The sequence below is a fragment of the Python bivittatus genome, unplaced genomic scaffold, assembly GCF_059951505.1.
Source record: "Python bivittatus isolate LINGU-HERP-01145 unplaced genomic scaffold, Pbiv_v1 ctg000020_np1212, whole genome shotgun sequence".
NCBI classification, from domain to species: domain Eukaryota; kingdom Metazoa; phylum Chordata; class Lepidosauria; order Squamata; family Pythonidae; genus Python; species Python bivittatus.
In genome coordinates, this window is record NW_028277030.1 from 75,142,361 (window position 1) to 75,165,100 (window position 22,740).

General features: G+C 36.5%; 1 protein-coding gene across 2 annotated transcripts in view; it reads right to left on the minus strand.

Annotated features, from left to right (window-relative positions):
• Positions 1-1,192: 1,192 nt before the first annotated feature.
• EPM2A (EPM2A glucan phosphatase, laforin) overlaps positions 1,193-22,740 on the minus strand; it is a 47,532-nt gene continuing 25,984 nt past the window's right edge. Inside the window, exons 3-5 of one of the 2 annotated variants that reach the window (XM_088141724.1) lie at positions 20,890-20,985; positions 14,753-14,994; positions 1,193-5,317 (exon numbers count right to left, since the gene is read on the minus strand). In XM_088141724.1, the coding sequence (XP_087997850.1) occupies positions 5,043-5,317; positions 14,753-14,994; positions 20,890-20,985 (613 nt within the window). In that variant the 3' untranslated portion in view covers positions 1,193-5,042. The remainder of the gene's footprint in view (positions 5,318-14,752; positions 14,995-20,889; positions 20,986-22,740) is intronic. The other variant, XM_007427588.4, reaches the window with a different exon arrangement.

Below are 22,740 nucleotides of genomic sequence, written 5' to 3' on the forward strand. Positions count from 1 at the left end.
GAGACTTCTTGGACATTGGAATCAGGCTTTGTTGTTTTTTTCCCCTCTTAGAGCAGTAATTATTTCCATATAAAGGTTTTTGTTTTTTGGCTTCCAAGCAAGTCACAAAACATGTCCCACTAAATGATATGCTAAAATTATGGGGCAATGTAGTTACATAAAATAGCTTTCTATTAGAAATGTATATGCGTGTACACATGAGTCTTGCAGACAAAGGAGCATCCTGATATAATTTGACAGTTCTATGATAGTCCCAAGCTTGATCTTACCTGAAGCGAGGGAGAACAGGATTTTCATCTCACGTTAAGTTTACTGGGAACAGGAATTTTAATTATTTGCAAACACAGTACCTTTCTTGTTAAAACAATATTAAGCTGGAGTAAGGCCATATATGTGATCTTACCAAGTTCAAGGTTCTGTTTTTCTCCAGAGATATGTTCCTAATATGTACTATCACATGGAAAGTTCCTCAGGCAAAATCTGCTTTAGGCACACCTCTACTTTAAAAATACTGTTAACAGAAAAAGTAGAGGTTAACATACTTCTTGCAAAGTTCTTGTGATCAGCAAATAACAGAATTTACCAAAAAGCTCCAGATGTTTATACACATTAACTCACAAGGCCCATGTCCATCTTGTAATCTTGTGATTTATAAAACAGTCAGCATTCAACAGTTGCCCAACTTCTGAGCAATTGGTTCAAAATATCTTTCAACTGGAGTGCTATTCTATCTGAATTCCATAATTTTCCAGGTAGAGATGATGATGATGATGATGATGATGATGATTGTGACCTTCTGAATTGATGATAATGATAATGATGATGATGGTGATAATGATGATTGTGGCTTTCTGAATTGTTTGATTTTCCATAGTTCTTGGTTTAAAAATTGGGCTGTAATCAGTGCTTTTAACAAACCCTTTTGAATGGATACACCAGCCTCCTCAGTATCTTTGCAGTTTTCTCACTAGGAAATCATGCTAATGGATTCTCATTTTATGAGGATTTTCCTCCCAAACATGCATTAGCACCTTTATGTTCACTTTCTAAGAGATGATACAGAAAGAAATTAATTACATAAATGTACTCATCCTTTTAGTTAAATAGCATAATCAGATTTTGTGTGGTGACCGCTAATAATTTAATCAATAGATTAACTTGTTTTAAATTGGATTTTTAATAGATAACTACATATTCCAGGCTATTATATAATTTAATGAAAGTTAAGTATTTTGAGAGAGTCACTTTTTGTTGTTATTGGCTTGATAGAGTATATACTGTTTATCATTTGCATTTCTATTGTACATTAATAGTTAATCTCCTCCAATCCTATTATTCAGACCTAAAAAAAAAAGCCACCTTTAATGGAAATATTAATATATGTATGGGAATTCAGCTACAGTGTGCCACTTTTAGATCCCACCAATTTCAGATTGAATCCTGTGTTCTCTTGAGGATTGTTTTCATTTTCATACAGTGGCTAAATAAATACAAGTAATAGTGAAGAGATCACAAAATATTTAGGCTGGCTCTACAGAAACTACAGATGAAGTTTCTATGATGTGAATTTGCTACAAGTTAGCATGAATTGGCTCTCATTTGGCCTTAGAATTTGTCCTGTGACACCACACGCATAATTAAAATGAACAGACCACACACAACCTTCATCTTGTCAAAAATTATCTTCCATGCACTGTCAGGAACAATCACCAAATACTTTTAACCCCTTATTTATGTTATGGATTGTAAATTGTTATAATTCAACTGCAGCATAAGAACCACAAGTCACTCTTGCTCAGATCTTGGACGTCCAATAGACAAAACTTGTTTATTGTTAATATTGTGCATTTCAAATATTTAATGGCACATGCTAGCTCAAATCCAAACTCAGAAATAAAGTCAAATATGCAGTTAAAATCATATTCAGTGCCATTCTTGCCTACAAGATGACTTTAGCAAAAAATAAAGAACAAAATATAGATTGTTTTTTAAAACAAACCAATGCATGGTTAGTTTTCAAATAAAACTATTTACAGGAAGAATTGTCCTTCTATAAGCTATGATACATGTTTATTAAAGCCTATAATGCTTCTGGACTTTCCTCCCACCTTCACTAAGCATCCTCCCAGATGTTGTGGTAGCAACTGACGTTGTAGTTGTCACAGATCAAGACCAGGCAATTATTCCAGCCTAGATTTCACAAATTTATGAAGATTGCTGCACAATGTCCACAGGTCCCCTTGTTTCAGCTGAACTATTTTCCATTTAAGCTACATTCAAAAATAATAATCTGTTTTAAAACATACACAGCCTATGATCCTGCACATACTTAATTGGTCACCTGGATTACAATAGTTTATTGTACTGACATCAACATCTTTAACATGGTAGTACTGAAGCTTCTCCATACAGTAACTTGTTTTAATATATGACAAAAATTCTGGCAGCTTGGAAAATATCAGAATTAGGGAATGACATGACACCGGCAAACTAGATAGGACACTTGGGATGGGCTGCCTGGACAAGTCTAACCTCAGTCAATCAGAACAAGACTTGGCCTAAAAGGTAAATCAAGGTCTGTGGTTATCCTTTAGAGAGGATCTTAAACCTAGACATAGGGAATCTCTTTGAAACAAGCTTTCTTTTAAAAAAAAATCAGAAACAAAAACTTGTCTAAACATTAAATAAATTGCATTTTATAGAACATATTACATATAATAATTGAGTGATAACTGAGCTGAAAGTGTGTGTCTTCCTCTGATATATCATTTTAATTGATATTTGATAGGGCTATAAATATGACTCAATACTGACAGAGGCAAATTCAAGGACTGGAGAAATTTTCTTTTTTTGTCTTTCCATATTATTTCCCTGACTTTTAAAATATATTTTTAGTTCCAACTCTTTTTCTCCAACTCGAGAGCAGATTTAAATCTATTTCCTACCATAACACCCAACGGGAAAGCAAAAAGGAAGGCCAAACACCTGTCCTTCATAATCATTGCCTGCCTCACATTTATGGATCTATGGCAGCAATTATGTTAATCCACCTGGCTCTATCCAGTAAATAGTATTGTTTCCATGAAAACTCATCCTCTGAAAAGCATTAAAAATTTTGAAGGACTGTGCAATCAAGACTTAAGTGCAGGAATCTTTTCAACAGCTAACTAGTGTAAAGACTCCTAGTTCATGTTACCCTTTCAGGTATAGAATAAACTAGAAAACAAAATAGTTCTTACTCCTGGAGATTTTACATTAGAATCATGTTTTTGGAACATTAAATCTACAAAACAGGATTTTTTTTTAAGTACTGGAGACAAGTTGACTAGAGGTTAGTTTTGAATTTACTGTATAAACTCATGGATAAGCCAAGAATTTTAGGTGCCAAAATACATCCCCAAAATTGGCTTCAGTTTATCCGCGGATGGGCTTATACACAAATATAAATGGTAATACCTTTTAAAAGTACCCATATGTCCTGTATACACTCGAGTATAAGCCTATCTGCAGATCAGCAGACCCTCAAAATACTATGAAAGTGCACCACCCATAGATAAGCCACTTGTGAAAATTAAATCCTGAAAATTTTGAGAGTTGGCTTATTCATGGGTGGATGAATTTTGTTCATCCATTTGAATTTTGAACATCCATTTTGTTCAAAAATTCAAGGGTTGGCTTATATGTGGATGGGCTTATACATGAGTATATACAGTATGTTTAAAATAGAAACCCTGATATTGTAAAATAAATCTTTGCTATCACAAATCAATGTGTTCAGATGACAAAGTATTAACTTCTTATTTTCTCATTACAATTTTCATTTAAAATAACCAAAGAATCTAGATTGCGCATGTGGGTATATGAGAAAAAATGTTTATGATTTACTATTTTGTAACAGCTTCCACTGCGAAGTGTAAAATCAGGACGAGTTTGGTAGCACTTTTTTGACTAACAAATTTTATTAAAAGGCATAAACTCTCATGAGTTGCATCTCACTTCATCAGATGCACAGAGTGGCTAGACTGACGTAGGATTTAAATTGGGGTGAGGCAGGAGGGGGGAAAGGAGGAGAAGACAGGTTATCTATACAGATACAGGATATACATGAGACAGATTATAAGTTCTTTAACAATTAACAACTGTGATGTATAATTTACATCACAAAACCTATACCTTTTAACATTTGTTAAATGGAAAAAGTAGTACCAAAGTCCCTCTGATTTTTTTGGCCATCATAGACTAACACAGCTCTCCTCCCACGCTTTCAAGCATGACAGAATTGTTTCTTTTCCTTTACACAACTGTTGTATTACAGCTCCCATCACCCCCAGCTCCCAAGGTTAGCCAAGATGGGGCTTATAACAAATCTGGAGGATACTACATTGGAGGTTTTGCTTGGTACACTTCACATTGCTCATCTCTATCAAATTTGCTGCATGGGCTAGGATGTTTACAAAATTTCATATGCTCAGCCATAACCAGATAAAGAACGGAGTGCAGAAACAGGGGCTGCATCTGCAGTTTCTTTCCTAGTCCAGCTGCCAGGCTCTGTGTTTTTGTATAGGCATATGTGGAGTTCTGCTAGAAAATCAACAATAATGCTAAATAATTGCTTGTGAAAGACAGTAAGCTGAACTTGACTTCAGGCAGTTACATCTCCATGTCATTTTCTTGGCAACACTATGGAAATGGTTTGCCACTACCTTCTTTTAGATACAACCCTGGCATTCCCCAGAAGTCTTCCACTAAGTGTGCCTGACCCTGCTTAGCTTCCCAGTCCAGGTCCTGCCAAGGGCTGAGACATGAAGGAGTGGGCAAACTAGAATTAGCCCCTCTCCCAAACAGTAATCAAAGTACCAATCAATGTGAATTCCCCTTCTCTAAAATGGCTACATAATTATGTGTCCTGACTGCTGCCCACACATTCACTCAAATTTTCATCCCACTATTTCCTCAGGCAGTGGTAGCATTTTTCAAGCTAAGGCCATGGTTTCTCAGAAGTATGAGCCTAACAATGCTGCTAGCAATTTCTTCTGCTGCTGCTAAGGCTTGAATGAGGAACGAAGCGACCCAAATTTCTGGAAGAAATCCTCCTCGGCACGGACCAGAGCTTCTTCATCAATGTAGATGGCTGCTCTTCTGGAGGCTACGAAATATTGCACTTTCCTCAAGTTCCATCCCAGCACATATTTTAACCAGCCACAAATTGCCGCTGTGGACCTACCAACACCTGCATTGCAGTGAACGTAGACAGTGTGCCCATTCTCCAGCAGCCCATGTAGGAGATAGACAGCCTGAGGTAGCATCTGTACTCTTCCTGGAATTAGAAACAAGATAACTGTCAAATGCATGCTCTCTCTCAACTCTCTCCTAGATCATCCTGTCCCACCCCAATTGGTCTGATGGTACTTGCAAAAATTCCTACTTCTTCCTAGGCAGTAAGTTTTTCTTTTTTTCTGAGTAGCAGGGCATTTCAAATAACACAGTGGTCTCCAACTTCACACCATCTTTATTTTCTGTGAATCCCTCCTAAGTTACATGGAGAAGGATTTTGAGCAATAAGGCCATGCACCACATCTGATTCCGTTCAAAAAGGTATTTTGAAGCATAGAGGAGCACAAATATGGCACTTGTCTGCAACTCTTAAAGCAGCCATGTCATTTCCTAGGCCCAGATGCCTGTCTTTATCTGCTGTGTGATTCCAGGAAAAGATGTAGTGACTTTCATGTGATGTAAACAGATGCCACATTTGTGTGCCTCTGTACCACAGAGCATCTTTTTGGAACTGAATCTGAAGTACTGCACTGCCTTATTGACAAATAAGTAAGTGACAAGCTTCACTTCACTTGAAGAAGCACTTCAAGCTACCTAAAATAACATTTCTCTCTCTCTCTCTCAGGTATCAGCAGGGCATTTCATAAGTATAAACAAAAAAAGCTATCTGTGAGTGACACCACTTCGCCAGTAATGGTATCAGTGGGTTGGGTAGGCAGAACAAGTACTAGGATGCAGCTGTCAATCCAATGCTAAAATATCCTATCTTAAAGTTTTTCAAACTTGGCAACTTCAAGATGTGTGGACTTCAACTTCCAGAATCCCCCAGCCAGCTGATTTAAATCATGCTCTATTCTCTTAAACAATTTCACCAACCATTTTAAAAAGTTATCTTTTGTTTAAGTGTCTTTTTATCTTTTCGTTTTGTTTTGATCATTTCTGATATTCCACCGGCACAATTATTTGTATGTCTCTTCCTAATCACCCATGTCTGGCTCAGTAAGTCCTATTATGATTTCAGGGATGAAAGTGATTTTTTCTTTGTTTTGTTTGTTTGCTGAATGAGTAATGAGAAGTGGACACAGACAGATAACCTAGTTTCATGATCATCCACCACCTAGGGTGACTTTAAAAACACTGTATATTGGAGCCAAACAGCTGAGAGCGACCTCATTACTCTATTTCTGCTAGCAATTGTTATCAAGTATTATCAATGGTTGGCCACATAGGGGTCTTTAGCAGCCTTCCAAATGTCCCTTTCATGCCTCGCTTTGCTTGCAGAATAAAAGAATTGGCAGAATTCTCCTGTACACAGGTTGGAAACAGCCTATGCTAGCTTGAAGAACTGTTGTTCACATTATTTGCAGAAAGAAAGTGAATCAAGCAACAAGCAATCCTAGAAGAAATTGCTCCAAGAGGAAGAACAGCAGCGTAAAAGTACCTCAAATATCTATATAAAGGTTTGGGGGGTTTTGGTGCCTTCAAGTCAATGTTGACTCCTAGTGACTGCCTGGACTGGTCCCTGCAGTTTTCTTGGCAAGATTTTGGAAGTGGTTTGCCCTTGCTACCTTCTTATTGCTGAGAGAGGGACTGGCCCAAGGTCACCAAGCTGGCTTTCTGCCTAAGGAGGGGCTAGAACTCACGGCCTCCCAGTTCTAGTCTGGTGCCTTAAGCACTACACCAAAGATATCTACACAACATTTGTAATAAAAAGATTTGCATATCTTTGAGAAACAATTTTGTCTGTGGATTCAAATATAAATGCATTTAAGTTCCTTTTAGCCATCTTAACATTTTAAAACAGAAGTAGGTCTTTTTTTTAACTGTTAGATTATCCTGCTTCCTAGCTGGAAATATGTTGTGAACCAAACAAGACAAGAGTGGGTGACTTCTGGGTGGAAGAGGCTAGATAGAGGGGTGAAGGCTGGGTGAAAGCTCCCTACATACACTTACTTTTACCTTTAGAGAAAAGGCAGAATATAAATGTAATACACATATATATAAAACACACCCACACAGATATCTTGCATGCACATATTCTTCTTCCTTCTTGTAAAATGGGCAATCTCTTGTGATGGGTAACACATTGTGAAAAACCTGGAGGCAGCATATAATCCGTGGATTGCTACCTTTGTGGCAAAAGAGCCAAATAAAAATAATGCTAATGCTGAATAATTCCAACAGATCCCAAGTGTTTGTTTACTAAGTGGCAGGACCAGTCCACAAAGTTTTCAGAAGACAACTTTGCCTGCAAATATATGCTGATTAACTCTAAGTTAGATATATGAACTAAAAATTTTACTAACATGTTAACACATTAATTCATTACCAAAAACTCTACACAGAGACTACTTGCTTCCTATTCAATTATAAATTAGATACTCTGTGTGTTTAATGCAAATTCTGAAATTGTAAATTAACCATGACCAACTCCTATACTATCTTCTGTATAATAGAGCAAAGTGAGAAAATTGTGGAGTTCTGTTTTGATTAATGTATATGTGAGTTATGACACTTGTAGAAGTTCTTATTATCTTGTGTATCTTTTTTTTAATTTGTCTGAAGTACAAAAGAAATTCTTTTCAACCACAGGTAAACTGATTGTGAATTCCATTTCCCCCATTTCAAATGATACAGTATGTACTTTCCAACATTATAGCTAGTTATGTGGCATAAGTAATGTTCACATTGTTATAATAACTGAATCAACAAAAGCTATTAAATATTCATAGGTTTTGTAGTCTTTTTATTGTATAAAACTTTGTCATACTTTGTAATGGTATGTGGGAGATAGGAGGAAGAGCTGCAGCAAGACTGATGTCAGCCTTGTGAGGTAGTCCTGACAAAAAGCACACCCAGAAGAACTAGCTCTACTTTATCGTACAGTTACAATAACAGAATCTAGCAAGTCTGAAAGTACGTTTCTCCCGTCACCTTTACAGCTCAAGAAACTAGGGAGGGCCCCTTCTGAGAAGTTTGCCATGCCCACATTCCTCCTGCGGGCTAAACTGCCTCTTATCCGACCATTGCCCTGGCTGCAGATCTTCCCCCTGTCTCCCAAGGTCGTTCCCACATACCATTACACCTACCTTGTAGGGTTGACACTCCATTGTAAGAGAGGGACAAACCTGTCACAAGAAACAGTTGGCAGGAGATTGTTCTGCCCTTCTTGTCACAAACTACAGTTATCCTGACACTGCAGAAGCAAGAAGAAAGGACATTCTGGTCCTTCCTATCAGACAAATAAATAAGAATCATGGATTAGTGGAGCAAGAAAATCACCAAGGGAAGACCTACCTTGCCAGTATTAGATAGAAATACTTGCTAACAGCATTAGCGGTTTGTTTTGACCTTGCAAAAACTGATCTTTTCTTTCCTTATGTGTCTTGTCTTTTTCAATTTATAAGCTTGATGACAGGATTCATTTACCTATCTCTCTGTGTGAGAGACAAAGAGAGCTGCTTTGGGAGACAAGAACTGAGAAAAGCAGTAAAAAAGTGTACTAAATAATGAACCTTATAACAGATAGAACAGGCCATTAAGAAAGCAACTATGGTGCTGGTAAGCTAATGAAAGGAGCATGGATTTCAGACTGATGGCGGGTGTAATATTTTGGGAAGGCTGAATTTAGTAGTAGTTTCAATAATTACAGGTAGTCCCCAGGATAAGAACACCTGGTTTACAGATGACCCATAGTTAAGAATGCTATTGTAGCAAAATTCGAGTTAAATACACAATGATTTGAATTAAATACACGATGGTTTGAGTTCATTACACAATGCTACTTATACAGTATTATACAATAATACTGTTCTGATTTACATACAAATTCGACTTAAGGACAGGCCTTGGGAACAGAACTCGTTCTTAAACTTGGGCCTACCTGTTATCTATTCAACCTATTACGCATAATGCTAATTGGATGGCATCTATGATATTACCAAGGCAATGTCCTACCTCTCTAGTATGTCATAAAATAAATCTGTATTTTAATAAGCTAAGAAGTATATCAATTGATGTACATATGGTGCTTAAGAGTTTTTTTTTTAATTAGCAATCTGCAGATCAGCCAATAATTCAATTTGATTGGCTGCTCTGTGCATCTTCTGTAAATTACTGAATTTACAGAAGAGCGCATCTTAGCATTCTTCTATTTTTATGTCTGTCTCATCTTAAGCTTTTCACCAAAAAACCTAGCATTCTATTCACTATATCACCTGAAGGTGCTTATTAATCGTGCTCTGGTATTGGAGGTAGGAGTGATCATTTTGGATTTCAAAATCTGAAGTGGGTTTCCCTAAGAAAATAAAGTTGCCCTTTACAGAAACTAAACTGTCACTGAATATATACAGTCAAGAGTCCAGGAATAAGAGCCTTGGGGAACCTGAATTTATTTACCTTTCAAGCCCAGAGAACCTATAGAATCTAGCACAACATATACAGGGCATTTTTTAATAGCAAGCCTGGGAAGGAGGAAAGAATGAGGTTGTTACAAAATCAAGCACCTTTTACCTCATTTACAAGCAATAGGTTCCATTTTAGCAACTGTGGATAAAGCAGATAAGGAAGATTGGGTTCAATAAAGAAAATGTAACAATGAAGCAATGTGCGTGAGGTAATAGAAAATAATTCAATGTACACTAAGTACTTTGTTCTACCACATATTTTTCTAATTCACATACTGGCAGTTCCAAAATTAAGTATTTCTGCTCCAGGCATGATCCTATGATCCTAATTAACATGCAGTGTGCTTCCACAACAACTACAAGCACAAACTTCTTTTGGCCCTTCTGTTCTCTTGTGTAGCCCATCTTTTAATGAAAGAATCAGATTCACTAATAAGAATGTAAAAACCCAACATCTCTGCCAGCAAGAAAAAGGAAACAGAGGTAAAGAACAAGCAAGAGGACACAAATGAAATGGCAAGCATAACTAGACAGTGCCCCTTGGCAAATGCCTGAAGTCTGATAATAATAATGTGGAGAAGACTAGAGCATATTCAATGCTTATGTTCCTTCTGATTTTGCAAGTGGCGAAGTCTCATATTCACATGATATGTTACTGAAGAACTACTTTGCACTGAAGCTGCAACTAAAGAACATGTTTAAACCATACTACAATACAAGCATTTTTTAAAAAAAGATGGAACTGCATTCAAATTTTATCTACAGAAATCCCTTTACAAAAGCTAAATACTCTGTAAGTGCTGATTAAGGTGAGGTACAAGAAGGAGTAAAGTTGACCTCTCTTCTTTCCTCAGTGAGTAACATGAATTCATTAATCCATAAGGAGGAACACGAAATCAAGCACGGTGGCCACAATGTCACTGATTCCCTACTCAACAAGGAACATGGAATAGGACTAAAAGTTGGTCAGTGTTTTTAACTAAATGTATCCTACTTTCTTCCCAGGATATTACTTTTCTAGGGAAGGTTCCGTAGCAGTAATGACCTTGAGAGCATATGCTCATGGAAGTGCATACTCCTGATAGAATAACCCTTGCTTGAGTAATATCAACAGGGGAGAGGTGGAACAAAGAGCAATCCACAATGAAGGAGATGGGAAGGAGAGTTGTACTGGTATCATGAAAGCCAATCAATTTAGGATACAGAACTCCAAAGTCATTCTAAAGAAGACAACAGCAAAACACTTTTATCTTGTTGCTAAGAAATTTGTATAAACATTTAGACAAGTTGTATGCCAGATGATGAGATTCTCCCCTAGACTGGAAGACATTTTTCTAGCTACTGAGGAAAAATGTCAAACTTCCACTAGATTTGGAGGTGATAAAGTGCCCAAGAACAAACCTACACTAATGATACCAGTATTGAAAAAGAAGTTGTCTTCCAAAGCCAAAAACAATTAGAACATGGAATTTTAGAAGCACGAACCAAGAAATTCTAGAAATGTCAAAGCAGGAATGTTAACATACTACATGCAGTATTTTAGGAATAAATGAATTTAAGTAGACCAGAATGTGCTACTTTAAATCAGATGTTTATATGATATTCAGAGCAAGAGACTTTTATCTTGTTGCTAAGAAATTTGTATAAACATTTAGACAAGTTGTATGCCAGATGATGAGATTCTCCCCTAGACTGGAAGACATTTTTCTAGCTACTGAGGAATACTCTATGCAAAAGAATTGGAATAATACTCCAAAAGTACAATGCTAAATATAAGCTTGGCTATAAGCCAATAAATAGAATGATATCTATTAGAATCAGTGACTATCTAATGAACATCCATTTTATATAAGTTCTATGCTCCTAATATAGATGTAATGGCAGAAGACACTGACAAATTCTATGGCAGAGGTGATAAATGCAACATCTAGAAAGGATGTAGTGCCACTAATGGGTGATTGGATGGACAAAGTTGGAGAAAAAGAGTTCCTGGAATTACAGGAAGATTTGAATTGGAAAATGAAACAAAACAGGAAATAGGTTAATAGAATTTTACAGAGAGAATTCTTTGTTCATTTTGCCAAAACCTGCTTCAACCAACATAAATACAGGCTCTACAAATGGACATCACCAGATGGATAATGTGACAATCAAATTACTTCATGGGAAACTGAAGAAGGATAAACACAATCCAAACAGCCACAACACTTCCAAGTGCAGATTGTAGACAGAACATGAATTTTGGTGTTCAATATACAGGTTAAGCTTTAAAAAGAAATAAAGGATCTAGGTATGCTAGCACCTGTGGGACACGCAGTCTGAATGCAAGATTTATTTTTATGTATTGGATTTATATCCTGCCTTTCAAGCAGGATTTGAAGACAGTGAACATAATGCTCCCTCCTTCAATATTTCTCCACAACTACTACCCTGTGATGTAGGTCGACAAATAGAGAAAAATTAACAAGAAAAGGAAAATGAGAGACACTTTAAAGATTAGTGAAATCTTTAAAGATTGCCAACAGCTGTATGTCAATACTTACAGAAAAAGTGATGTGGAAAAGACTGGTGTGTATATGCTCCATATATGGAACAAGGAAGATGCAGGAGGAAGTGTGTATTACTGAACCCATTGCACTAATTCTTCAGGAATGAAAGTTTTACTTAAGATCTTACAAAGAAGAATAGAATCATATATGGAAACAGAGATGATAAATGAATAGGCAAGTTTCAGAAAAGCCAGAGGGACATGAGATCACATTGCTAATATAAGATGGAGACTTTTTTAGACCAAGCTAATGGAATGAGTTTTTACCTTTACTCAATAAAGCAAGTTTTTGAGTATGCAGATCATGCCAGAATTATAGATTTGAAGACAGTTATTTAGAATACCAGGGTTGCAAGAAGAGTGATCAATCAGTTGGTCTTTGAAGAAATAAAATGACTGCTCCCTTGAACTGATTATTAGCAAGCAGAAACCCATATATTTTAGACATGTGATGCAAACAGATGATGGGACTAGAAAAAATGATTAGCTTGGCAAGATTGAAGGAAGTAGAATATAATGTATTATGTGGATGGACAGCATCATAACTATCACTGCAAGTTTTATAGGAAGCCTCTCTCTACTTCTGATGTTTTTTTTAGTCTGACCTTTTCCCCTATGCCAGCCATTCCCATATATATGCCCCAAACTAGACAGTATAATCAATTATGTGTAATAAATTTTCCAAATTTTTTTTTTTAATGGAAAGGTTACAAACAAGGTGAGAAAGCAGGAAATGTATAGCATCTAATGTTTTCCACAGCTATTCTTTTTCAACTCAAAACTACCCTCCCAAGCAGTAGGAGCAATTCTAAGCCGAAATAAAAAGCTTACCAAGGAAAGGGTTAAGCATCACATCAGTGTTGTTCTGCTTACTGCAGCTTATAAAGTCTGTTTTTTCAATGTTTTAAAAAACACACAGAACAATATTAATTTTAACTTTGCATAGCATCTAGTCTGGCCCAAAGAGGAATTTGAATAGGAACTTGTGGTGAAATAAAAGCACCACTTATTATTTGCCATATCTGCTGTAAAACTATTGATGAAAAATATAAACCTCAAATCCTGTTTATATAGTTTCAAATGAGTATCATTATTTTTAATAAAACAGTTTCAACAGAAACTACATTCTTCATATTTCATTTCAGAAGATCAGACATGGCTGTAAAAATGTGGATCTAATAAAGCTAACTGAAGACAAGGAGAAGGAACTTCTCTCAGAAGATAAAGTTTTGTTGAAAAAAATCCTCAGTCTAAAGGTCACCCTAGCTTAATTAATTTGAAATGATAAACATTCAGCAAACATAAAGGGAATATTTTCCCCCTTACCCTCCACTCTAAAACTGGGCATACATAATCTTTCTATACCTTAATACTGTCATTGCAGGAATGCTCAGTTCTTCTTTCCCAATTGAGATACGAGGAATAGGTTTAATAGGATTGACATGACCAACACAGGCAATAAATGTTAAAATTCTTCAGGGGAAGTCTGTTCAGTTTCCTGCTTGGCAGTCAGACAAAGGCTATATTTTTATGGAAAGCAAGCTGGGTGCTTGATTATCAACTTGGGCTCCTTTTATGGGTTTATTTTGCTGATTCTTAATCTTTTGTTACTCTTGATTATTGTGATTTTATTAATTATTGGCTGGCTATTCTGTCTGTTAAATTTTAATTGTTGTTTTCATTATCTATTTTGTTACTCTTTAGTTTTAAGTGACCTCTAATTCAAGAGGGCGAGGCACAACTATTTTGTTAAGTAGTACATAAATAAAGATCTGACTTGGTCCTGCAACCTGGAATAACACAAACATGAAAAGTGTTACTAGAAGAATATTGATTTAGCCTAGAAGCTATTTTAGGAAAATAAAGGATCAAAGTGAAATTGATTAATCATGTAGCATTTTAGAAACTCACAAGGAGTAGTTATGACCCTATTATTTGGTTGCCTTACAAATACCCAGAATCTTATAGTGCTTCAAAGCGCAATATATTTATTGTGGCATGCAATTTCAAGTGTATAATTCATATGCACAAAAGTGACCTTGATTAAGTGATCTTAATTAACTGTGATTATTTGATAGTTTTAAGGACAATATTCCTGGGGCAAAGAGAATATATGTGATGAAACAAATAATTTTACTTTTGAGATCCATCCTGCTGCTACATTTATATATGCAAATAACTATATGCTTTGAGTAGTACTGATAGAAATTAATTATAATCTATTGGGTATAGATGGTTTTCTTATCTTTACAAACACCACCACCATATTATTAATCTCTACAGTAAAAGCAGGACTTTCCTTTCAATATTGTTGAATATTCAGTACATTCTAAGAGTACACAATGCATAGTTAACTATTATGCTTAAAATGAGCTTTTATGAGTGAGATTTGCTTGTTAAATCCTTAGGATTCTCCACGAGTGCTATAATGCAAAATCTGAGGTTAACAGTACATTTGTAAAGCTACATTATTCAACTATATCATTGAATGAATGTTTTGCTAGAGATGGAGTGTGAATATTACCTTCAGTACTCATGTCTGGTGTTGGCATCCAGACGTAAGCAAGGCCTTCATCTTTGTACAGCTTCATGAGAACCTCTGGGCTCATTGGTTCTGGATAGCGGTTGCATCCCCAGGAATTCTGAACTACATCCCATTCGGTCTGGAAGTTCATTATAGCTGTAATACCCAACTCATGTTTTAGCTTGACAGTCACATGTTCCACTTGACGAGGGCAACTTCCTAACCATAGATTTGGCAAAATCCTGTTCAAAGAGAAAAATATTGAACTAATGAATGTTACAAGACTTCAAGGATTTATTTAAGTCAGTAACATGATTAATTGATGGGTAGCCATTTTCTACAATTCATGTTTAAATAAAAACTTACCAAATATCACAAGGAACTTGAAATTCAAGGAAGAAATGAAGGAAAGAAAATATAATTTATTCAGGCTTGAATCAACTCCCTCATGCTGTATAATGATTAGGAAAGGCTTTCATGAAGGACAAAGAAAAACATATTCCCTTGAAAACAATTTCTAGCATCCTAAGGAGTCCACTTCATACTTTGGCCAGATAATTTCCCATACATTATAGCAACTACTACTTACTGGACACAAAATAGAATATTGCACATGAAAAATCTGCTGTCAAATCTTGCACAAAGAAATCAAGTAATGGACCAATATATGGCTACAAACATATTTAGCTGACCCTTATTGACACTGAGTTTAGTTATTTGGACTTCTGAATTAGACTGCCAGAGAATTAGTTTGGGTATTATGAAACAGGTTATTTATCACTTGTATTCCATTATCATTCTCATTCTAGCAATTTACTCAGAAGACAATGTTCTTAATATCGACTTAAGAAACCCTCAGAGAGTAACATATTTGTCAAATTATTTCACTCTTGTGAGGATTGTCACTATATGTTATGATAGCAAATTCTATAATTCTTCCATAGATACAAGGCTTGTCACATTTGATTGTATTTTAATGATGTTAGTTTAAATCTTCCAGAAATGTGCTTCTCTGTAATAGCTTTGCTTTCCCATAGTGGTAACTAATACACTAAGCACTGGATGATGCGATTTTAACTAGAGGGCCATTTACATGATATATAAGCCTTGTATGTTTCTTATATTTCTTTTTCCCAGAAATCCAGCTACTTTAAGAAAGCAATTCTCCCTTTCATCTGTGTCTAAGATAGTGTTTGACTAGACTGAGAAATTGATTCACTTTAGAAAGTAGTCCACTGAGAGTATAGTTTAAAAAGCCTTTGATTTGGCCTGAAACACAACAAGAACTGCCAACTTTCAAAGGCTGAGAAACAAGTTGGGGAGGGGATCAAGGTGAGAATAAACTTGTTTATTACAAGAAGATAGACAATTTTATATAATTAGAGATTTGACTGTAGATCACTATCCTGTGATTTCTGAATACATTCTGAAAAAAAGTACTAAACTTATTTGAAATGAATGAAATTCAATCATTCCATCATAACATACATAGATCGTATCAATCAAGACCATTAATAAATTTTAACAACACATATATCTACTTATTTTAATTGTTAGATTCTCTTAATTAAAATTTAATTTAATTAAGCATGACCAGTTCTCTTGAAAAAACATTAGGATGATGATTTGGGGACTGAACTTGAATCTCATTAGAAATCTTTGTGGCACAGAATTACTTTTAAATCTATGTCAGCAGCTATCAAGAAAAAATGATTATAAAAATGATCCATCAGTGCTATTATACTCAATTAGATTATACTATATAAACTGCAACTCTTCTAGATTATCTTGCCAAAGGTATAAACAAACTAGTATACATTTTCCTCTTTGGCAATGCTTTTGGTCAAAAGAAGATTGGAAGAACTTGGAAAATCACCAACAATCTCTTACAAGGAATACTCAGGATATACTCAAACACTGTATGTTTGCTAAAGCATATAAACTGAACCAGCACATAAAACTGATTCAGCTTTTATAGTCAGCCACTAACTTTGTTATTGCAGAACATTGAAAAAAAAAGTAAACTATTTCATTTATTAAATCTTTTCTGTTATTTAAAAGTGCAGAAAATCAGCATGGCTGAAAAGTGAATAATTCAACAAAGTACTTTGAAAAACTTTATAATGAAGAACACTTGACGTTTAATCAATATTCATTACCAAGTTGTTGTTGTTTTTTATAAACAACTACTTTCAAATACCATTTTGGACAGAAATGTTTAATATGGATGTTTAAAATATTTGTATTTCTGTTCAATATTATATATGAATATATGTTTTCTCAAAAGCACTATTCCCCACTCCCCCCAATATTGTTCTTTGGGTTTGCCATGGATATATTTTGCTTTATTATTCATACTTTTTATCGTAGTTTTAGTTTCAACTCCTCAGTTGGGTTGCAGAAAAGGACATCAAATTTGAACTGCCCAGGTTTCTTCCTTTATCCTGGCATACGCTTTGTTCCTGGTACATGCAACAGTAATCAAAAATGTGGAAAAAGGGAGGATAACTATATTTTTACTTTCCTTGAAGTTTTTGGATTTTCCATCATTTTCATCCCTGTGCTCCAAGCCTGTTAGCTCTTAGATAGCAAAGACATTTCAGTTCCTACATAATGGTACTCAAGATTTGATATGTACAGAACAAAATTTTGCTCTGAGCCTGATTTTGATCAACAATTTCTGGGACCATGTTCCTCTTTTATATGATATCTGTGGAATGATCCAAATTGTTATTTTCAGTAAGAGTAGTTCTGTAAACTGTTTTAAGTGACAAGGTAATGTGGAGCTTACTTCTAAAACTCACATTAAAAGTTGGTATATATTACAGAAATGGGAGAGGGAAACTATATGTAACGACCTGACACCTTCAGCTCTCAATTACAGTAACTCTCCTGGCAACCATTCATGATTCAAAAAAAAGTTCATTTATTGAGAATAAATGTACAGATCCAAAGCATTGCTAAGACTAAGCCTGTGAGCACCAAAAGTTGCTTTTACCCTTTTTCCTTCTCCTCCTCTCGCCTCCCTGCCTCCTTAGTCTTCTCACATTCTCCCGTTGGTACAACCTTGAACATTCCATTGCTTGTTATAAGAGCCAATCTGCCTCTAATGGTCTTCCATCCATCTTCCCATACCTTACATCCCTCCCCCCATGACTTTTAATGGCAGAACCACAGCAAGTAAAAAAACAAGTGAAAAAGCCAAGCTAATATTTAGCGGAATTGATATTTTGCAATGGTATTTTGCAAGGATTCTGGCACTATAAATGATTCACACTTTTAAAAAATTCTTTTAGTACATCATGAAAAGTGGAATTTAGGGAGTTGTCCCATGATCAAATTCAAGAGTTCTATAAAATTACTAGAACTTACAACTTTCTTCCTTAAGTCTCACTTTACATATTAAAGGAAAGACAAGAGAAAGAAAAGCATTAAGTGAGTAAATTGGCTGAGAGTAAAGACTCATAAAAAGCAAGCATACATAAGACCAAATTGGGTACACAAAAGATTATGAATGACAATGTTGTTTAGACCTTATATCTAGCTGAAAATATTAATTACCCACGGTTCACTGATACTAGTGGAAAATGGACAGGGAAGCCGGCCCTGAAGAAATAAGAAGGACAAGACAATCATCTATAGCCATTCAGTCTTGGGTGCCATGAGAAGTAACTTGTAAGAGTTTTCAATTAGATGTCCTCAGGTGAGGGGTCCGAGGACAAATTACAATACACATCCTCCCAATGAAGACTTATTTTCATACTTTCTTTACCCTATGAACAACATGTCAGCCCCATTAGGTAGACCAGATTAAGTAATCAACTCCACAGGAAGGTTAAAACTACTTTTATTGAGATTAGCTGTAATAATAGAATCTTGCAAGTCAGATTGTGCTGTACTTCCTCTCCCTTCTTATACTTAAGTGAATTAGGGAGGTGTCTATCTGAGTTGCTTACAAACTTTATATGTTTGTTATGGACTTAAAATTTTTCATCTCTCAACACCCTAGCAATGGATTCTGCATAACTCCATCAAGATCATCTTCCTTACTCTCTACACAATGTAACAACACCAAAGGGATTGAGGCTGGTTCTGAAAATGTGTAACAATTTGAAAATGAAGTAAACAGATATTAAGAAAACATGAGGTTTTATAAAGTCACTTTCACAATTACTATTCTGTCACAATACATTCAATTATTTTAATGATACCAATGCATAGGATGCATCGATGATTCCCTTCCCAACTCTGCACATTCTTAATTAAATTTGACGATTCACTTTGGGTGCAAATGAAACTAGAACAAATTCTTTTCATTTAATCGGTGTAAATTCTGTTCTTACCTACAGAGACATTACAAGCCTGGAGTTGTAAAACATCATTGCTGTTCTGACACCATTTTGCATTGTGAAGCATTAAAAAATTACCAGCCTTGTAAACATCTTCTAGTTTCACAACCAACTCAACCATGTCAAGAAGCAGTGTAAAGGCAAGCCTCTGTAAGCAGATTTCAGTAAATTTAACTTGTTTATTTACAATGAAGTGATGAATTTAACTTGTTTATCTATAATGAAGCTCTCTATGGCTGTTCCTTATGATTAAAGCTAATACTTACTAAAATTAAGCTACTCTGCCAAAGAAACTAGAGATAATGAAACTCACCAGCCATTAATTTATATTGCTGGTTTTGCTTAGATGGGTGCCTGTGCATTCACTTCTTAAATCCAGCATGATTCCTGTTTTTATTATCTACTTAAACTGTACTACACTTTCAATTTTTATAGTTCACTATACTTGCCCATCAAGTGTTCTGATTCAATTTCACAAAACATTTCATGATTGTCAGGATCATTATCACTACCTTTCCCAATTGTCTAGAAATATTAGGGCTACATCTCCCACAATTCCCAGGTGGCTGGGAAATCAGAGAATTGTAATCCTAACACATCTAGAAGGTAAACAGTTGTGGAAAACTAATTTTATTGCATGTTCAACGTTTGATCTTATACAACATGGATCTTAATAGGTTAAGATATGCATAATACTGCATAGATCTGCCTTGTGTAGTATTTGAAGAGCAAAAAATGCACATACAACAGGAAGCTGAACAAGAGGAAACTGTGATTAATTCTGTATCCCTATTACATATTTATATTGTTCTACAGATGTTCATTTTTCCTTTTAAGCACACATTAACTGAGAGAGATTTTATATATCCAAGAGGGAAAAGAGAGATGCTGCCGGAATATTTCTCTTGAAATGGAGAAGCCACACATTCATTTTTCCAAATCAAGAGTGGCAAGGGAAGCTTAATTTCAAGTGACAGTCCAGGCAACTGAGAGGGAAAAGAAGATAGCTTCTGTTATCCATCCATCCACCCACCCATCCTAAGAAACCCTGGGTGACAAACAAAGAGCTCCCATAACTAATATCCCAGCTTTAATGCCTGGAGGAAGAGCCAGGTCTTCACGGCCTTCTGAAAGGTCAATAGAATCAGGGCCATCTGTATCTCAAGGAACAGGCTGTTTCAAAGGGCAGGCACTATGGCAGAGAAAGGACCCATCAAGTGACCCTGCGTGCCCACTCTGCTAAATCTGGTCGGATGGGCAGAAATCATATTGGAAAGGCAATCCTGCAAGTATCCTGGCCCCATGCCATGTACAGCTTTAAAGGTGACAACCAGCACCTAGAAATGTACCCAGAAGCCTACTAGGAGCCAGCATAGTTCACAAAGCAGTGGCATACCAAGGTGTGCCCAGAACTGCATGTGCCGCTGTATTCTGTACAAGCTGAAGCTTCTGAATGCTCTTCAAGGGCAGTTCCACGTAGAGTTTGTTGCAACAGCCCAACTGAGAGGTGACTAAGGCATGAGTGACTGTGAGCAGCGCCTCCCAATTTTTGTTCATGAGACATCTGGGAAAATAATGGAAAGCAGAGTAGCTCAAAACAATCAAGATAGAAGGTGAGTCCATTGGCAGCTTGCCTTATAAAAGGCATCTCAGCCTAGGTGGCAAGAAACCTGGAAAGAAGAGCTTTAAATCATTCAAAGAGACTTAATCAACTCATTATAAACAAGGGTTGGAGATTCCTCTTACACTTTCCAAGATTCTGCAAGACTAGCATTCAAAGCACCTTACTGAAGTCTGTGTAGTTTTTGCTTCCTTGATCTTGCCCAGCTGTGTGGGGCTGGACAGTTCCATTCGATACTCTGGAGGAGCTGATGGGAGCAAAATCTAAAGCAAACATAAAGCACCAATATATTAGAACTATACTTCAATTCCCTGAATAAATGGAATACAATTAATTAAGCTGATATTTTTATTGGGCTAACTTCATTTAATTATAATGGTATTCTGAATTTATAAAGGAAGATACAGGCACTTGCCAGCATATTAATTAAAACTATAGGCAAACTGTATCACTCTCAGTAGACCTGCCAAGAAAAAATAACAGCAATCCAAAGGATTATTGAAAAGAAGATGGGTTCTTATAACAGAATAAGTTGGCCATCACAGGGAGCAAATGCTGGTGGCAGGAAGCCCTGGAAAGAAATGGGAAGAAAGCTGTGATAGGAAACCTGCCTTGCACCCCATATGCATAAAGTAATTTTCAGGTATTATGAATGATATTGTACCATTATTGGTATTGAACTAAGATCTGCTTGTCAGCACAGCTGATTTCTGTACATAGAATTGGGCAGATGGCATCTTTATCCTTGTACTAAAAGAACAAATAGTCTTGAGCTGGTCTTTAAAGTAGGTACAAATAGACACAGATATAGATAAGGGTGTATGTTTTCAAGCACAAATGCATACACTTATTTTCATCTGAAACATGAAAATAGGAGGGGAAAATTAGTATATAGAAATTATCTTATAAATTAGTAATAGCTACATATTTTAACTCAATTCTACTCCAGGGCTTTCAAATGAATGGAATCAAGAAGCTATTACATTTTTTCTATGTGCATTTCCCATTCATTATTTGTGGCATCCTGATGAAAAGTAGTTAAGCAAAGATAAATTTTCTTCTTAGATGTAATCTAGTCTATTTTTTTGAAGTTCTCGCATGGGAACAAATTTGGCAACCAAAAGAAGATACAGTACTCATTGTAATTACTGTTGAAAACCACACTACAGGTAGTCCTCGGCCTACAACAGCAACTGGGATGAGAATTTCCATTGTTAAGCAATGTGGTCATAAAATGCAACCACGTCACTTAGTGACGGCAATCCCTGCAGTCCCAGTTTCCATCATTAACTGAATCCCACAGTTGTTAGGCAAGGCAACTTCCTGCCGGCTTCCCACAACCAAAATCAGGTTTGGTTGCGGGAAGCTGGGCTGAGAAGCTGGCAGGAAGTTGCAAATCCCAGGTCCACAGGCAGGTAGGTGGCTGCTGCCAGGTGGGGGAGGGAGTAGGGGGTACAGGGGGTACAGGGAGGTCAGGGAGAATGCATAAGAGGCACAAGTGTGTGAGGGAGGGTTGGGGAGGGTGCATGAAGGTGGGAGGGTGTGCGTGAGAGGCACTGCATAGGTCAGGGTGGGTGCACAGGGGTGCAAGGGAGGCACGGCAAGGGTCAGGGACGGTGTGGGGGATGCATGAGTTGCCAGTGCGCTGCAAGTACAGAGGGGCTGGGGAGGGTACACGGGTGGGGGAGACTTATCCCAGTGACTTGCGACCTTCCCTGCTGGCTTCCCCATTGACTTTCTGGGAAAGCTGGCAGGGAAGGTTGCAAATGGCTATCTCATGATCATGGGGCACTTGGCAATTGGTTGTTAGTGCGAATGGGTTGCCAAGCACCCAGATCACAATCATGTGACTGCTGGGGTGGTGGGGCAGCTGGAACTCCAAGGGCCGGTCATAACCATTTTCAGCGCCATTGTAACTTCAAACAGTCACTGAACGAATGGTCATAAGTTGAGGACTACCTGTATGTATATGTGTCTGTGTGTATTTCTTATCATGGAATGCAAAGCATTATGCTTAT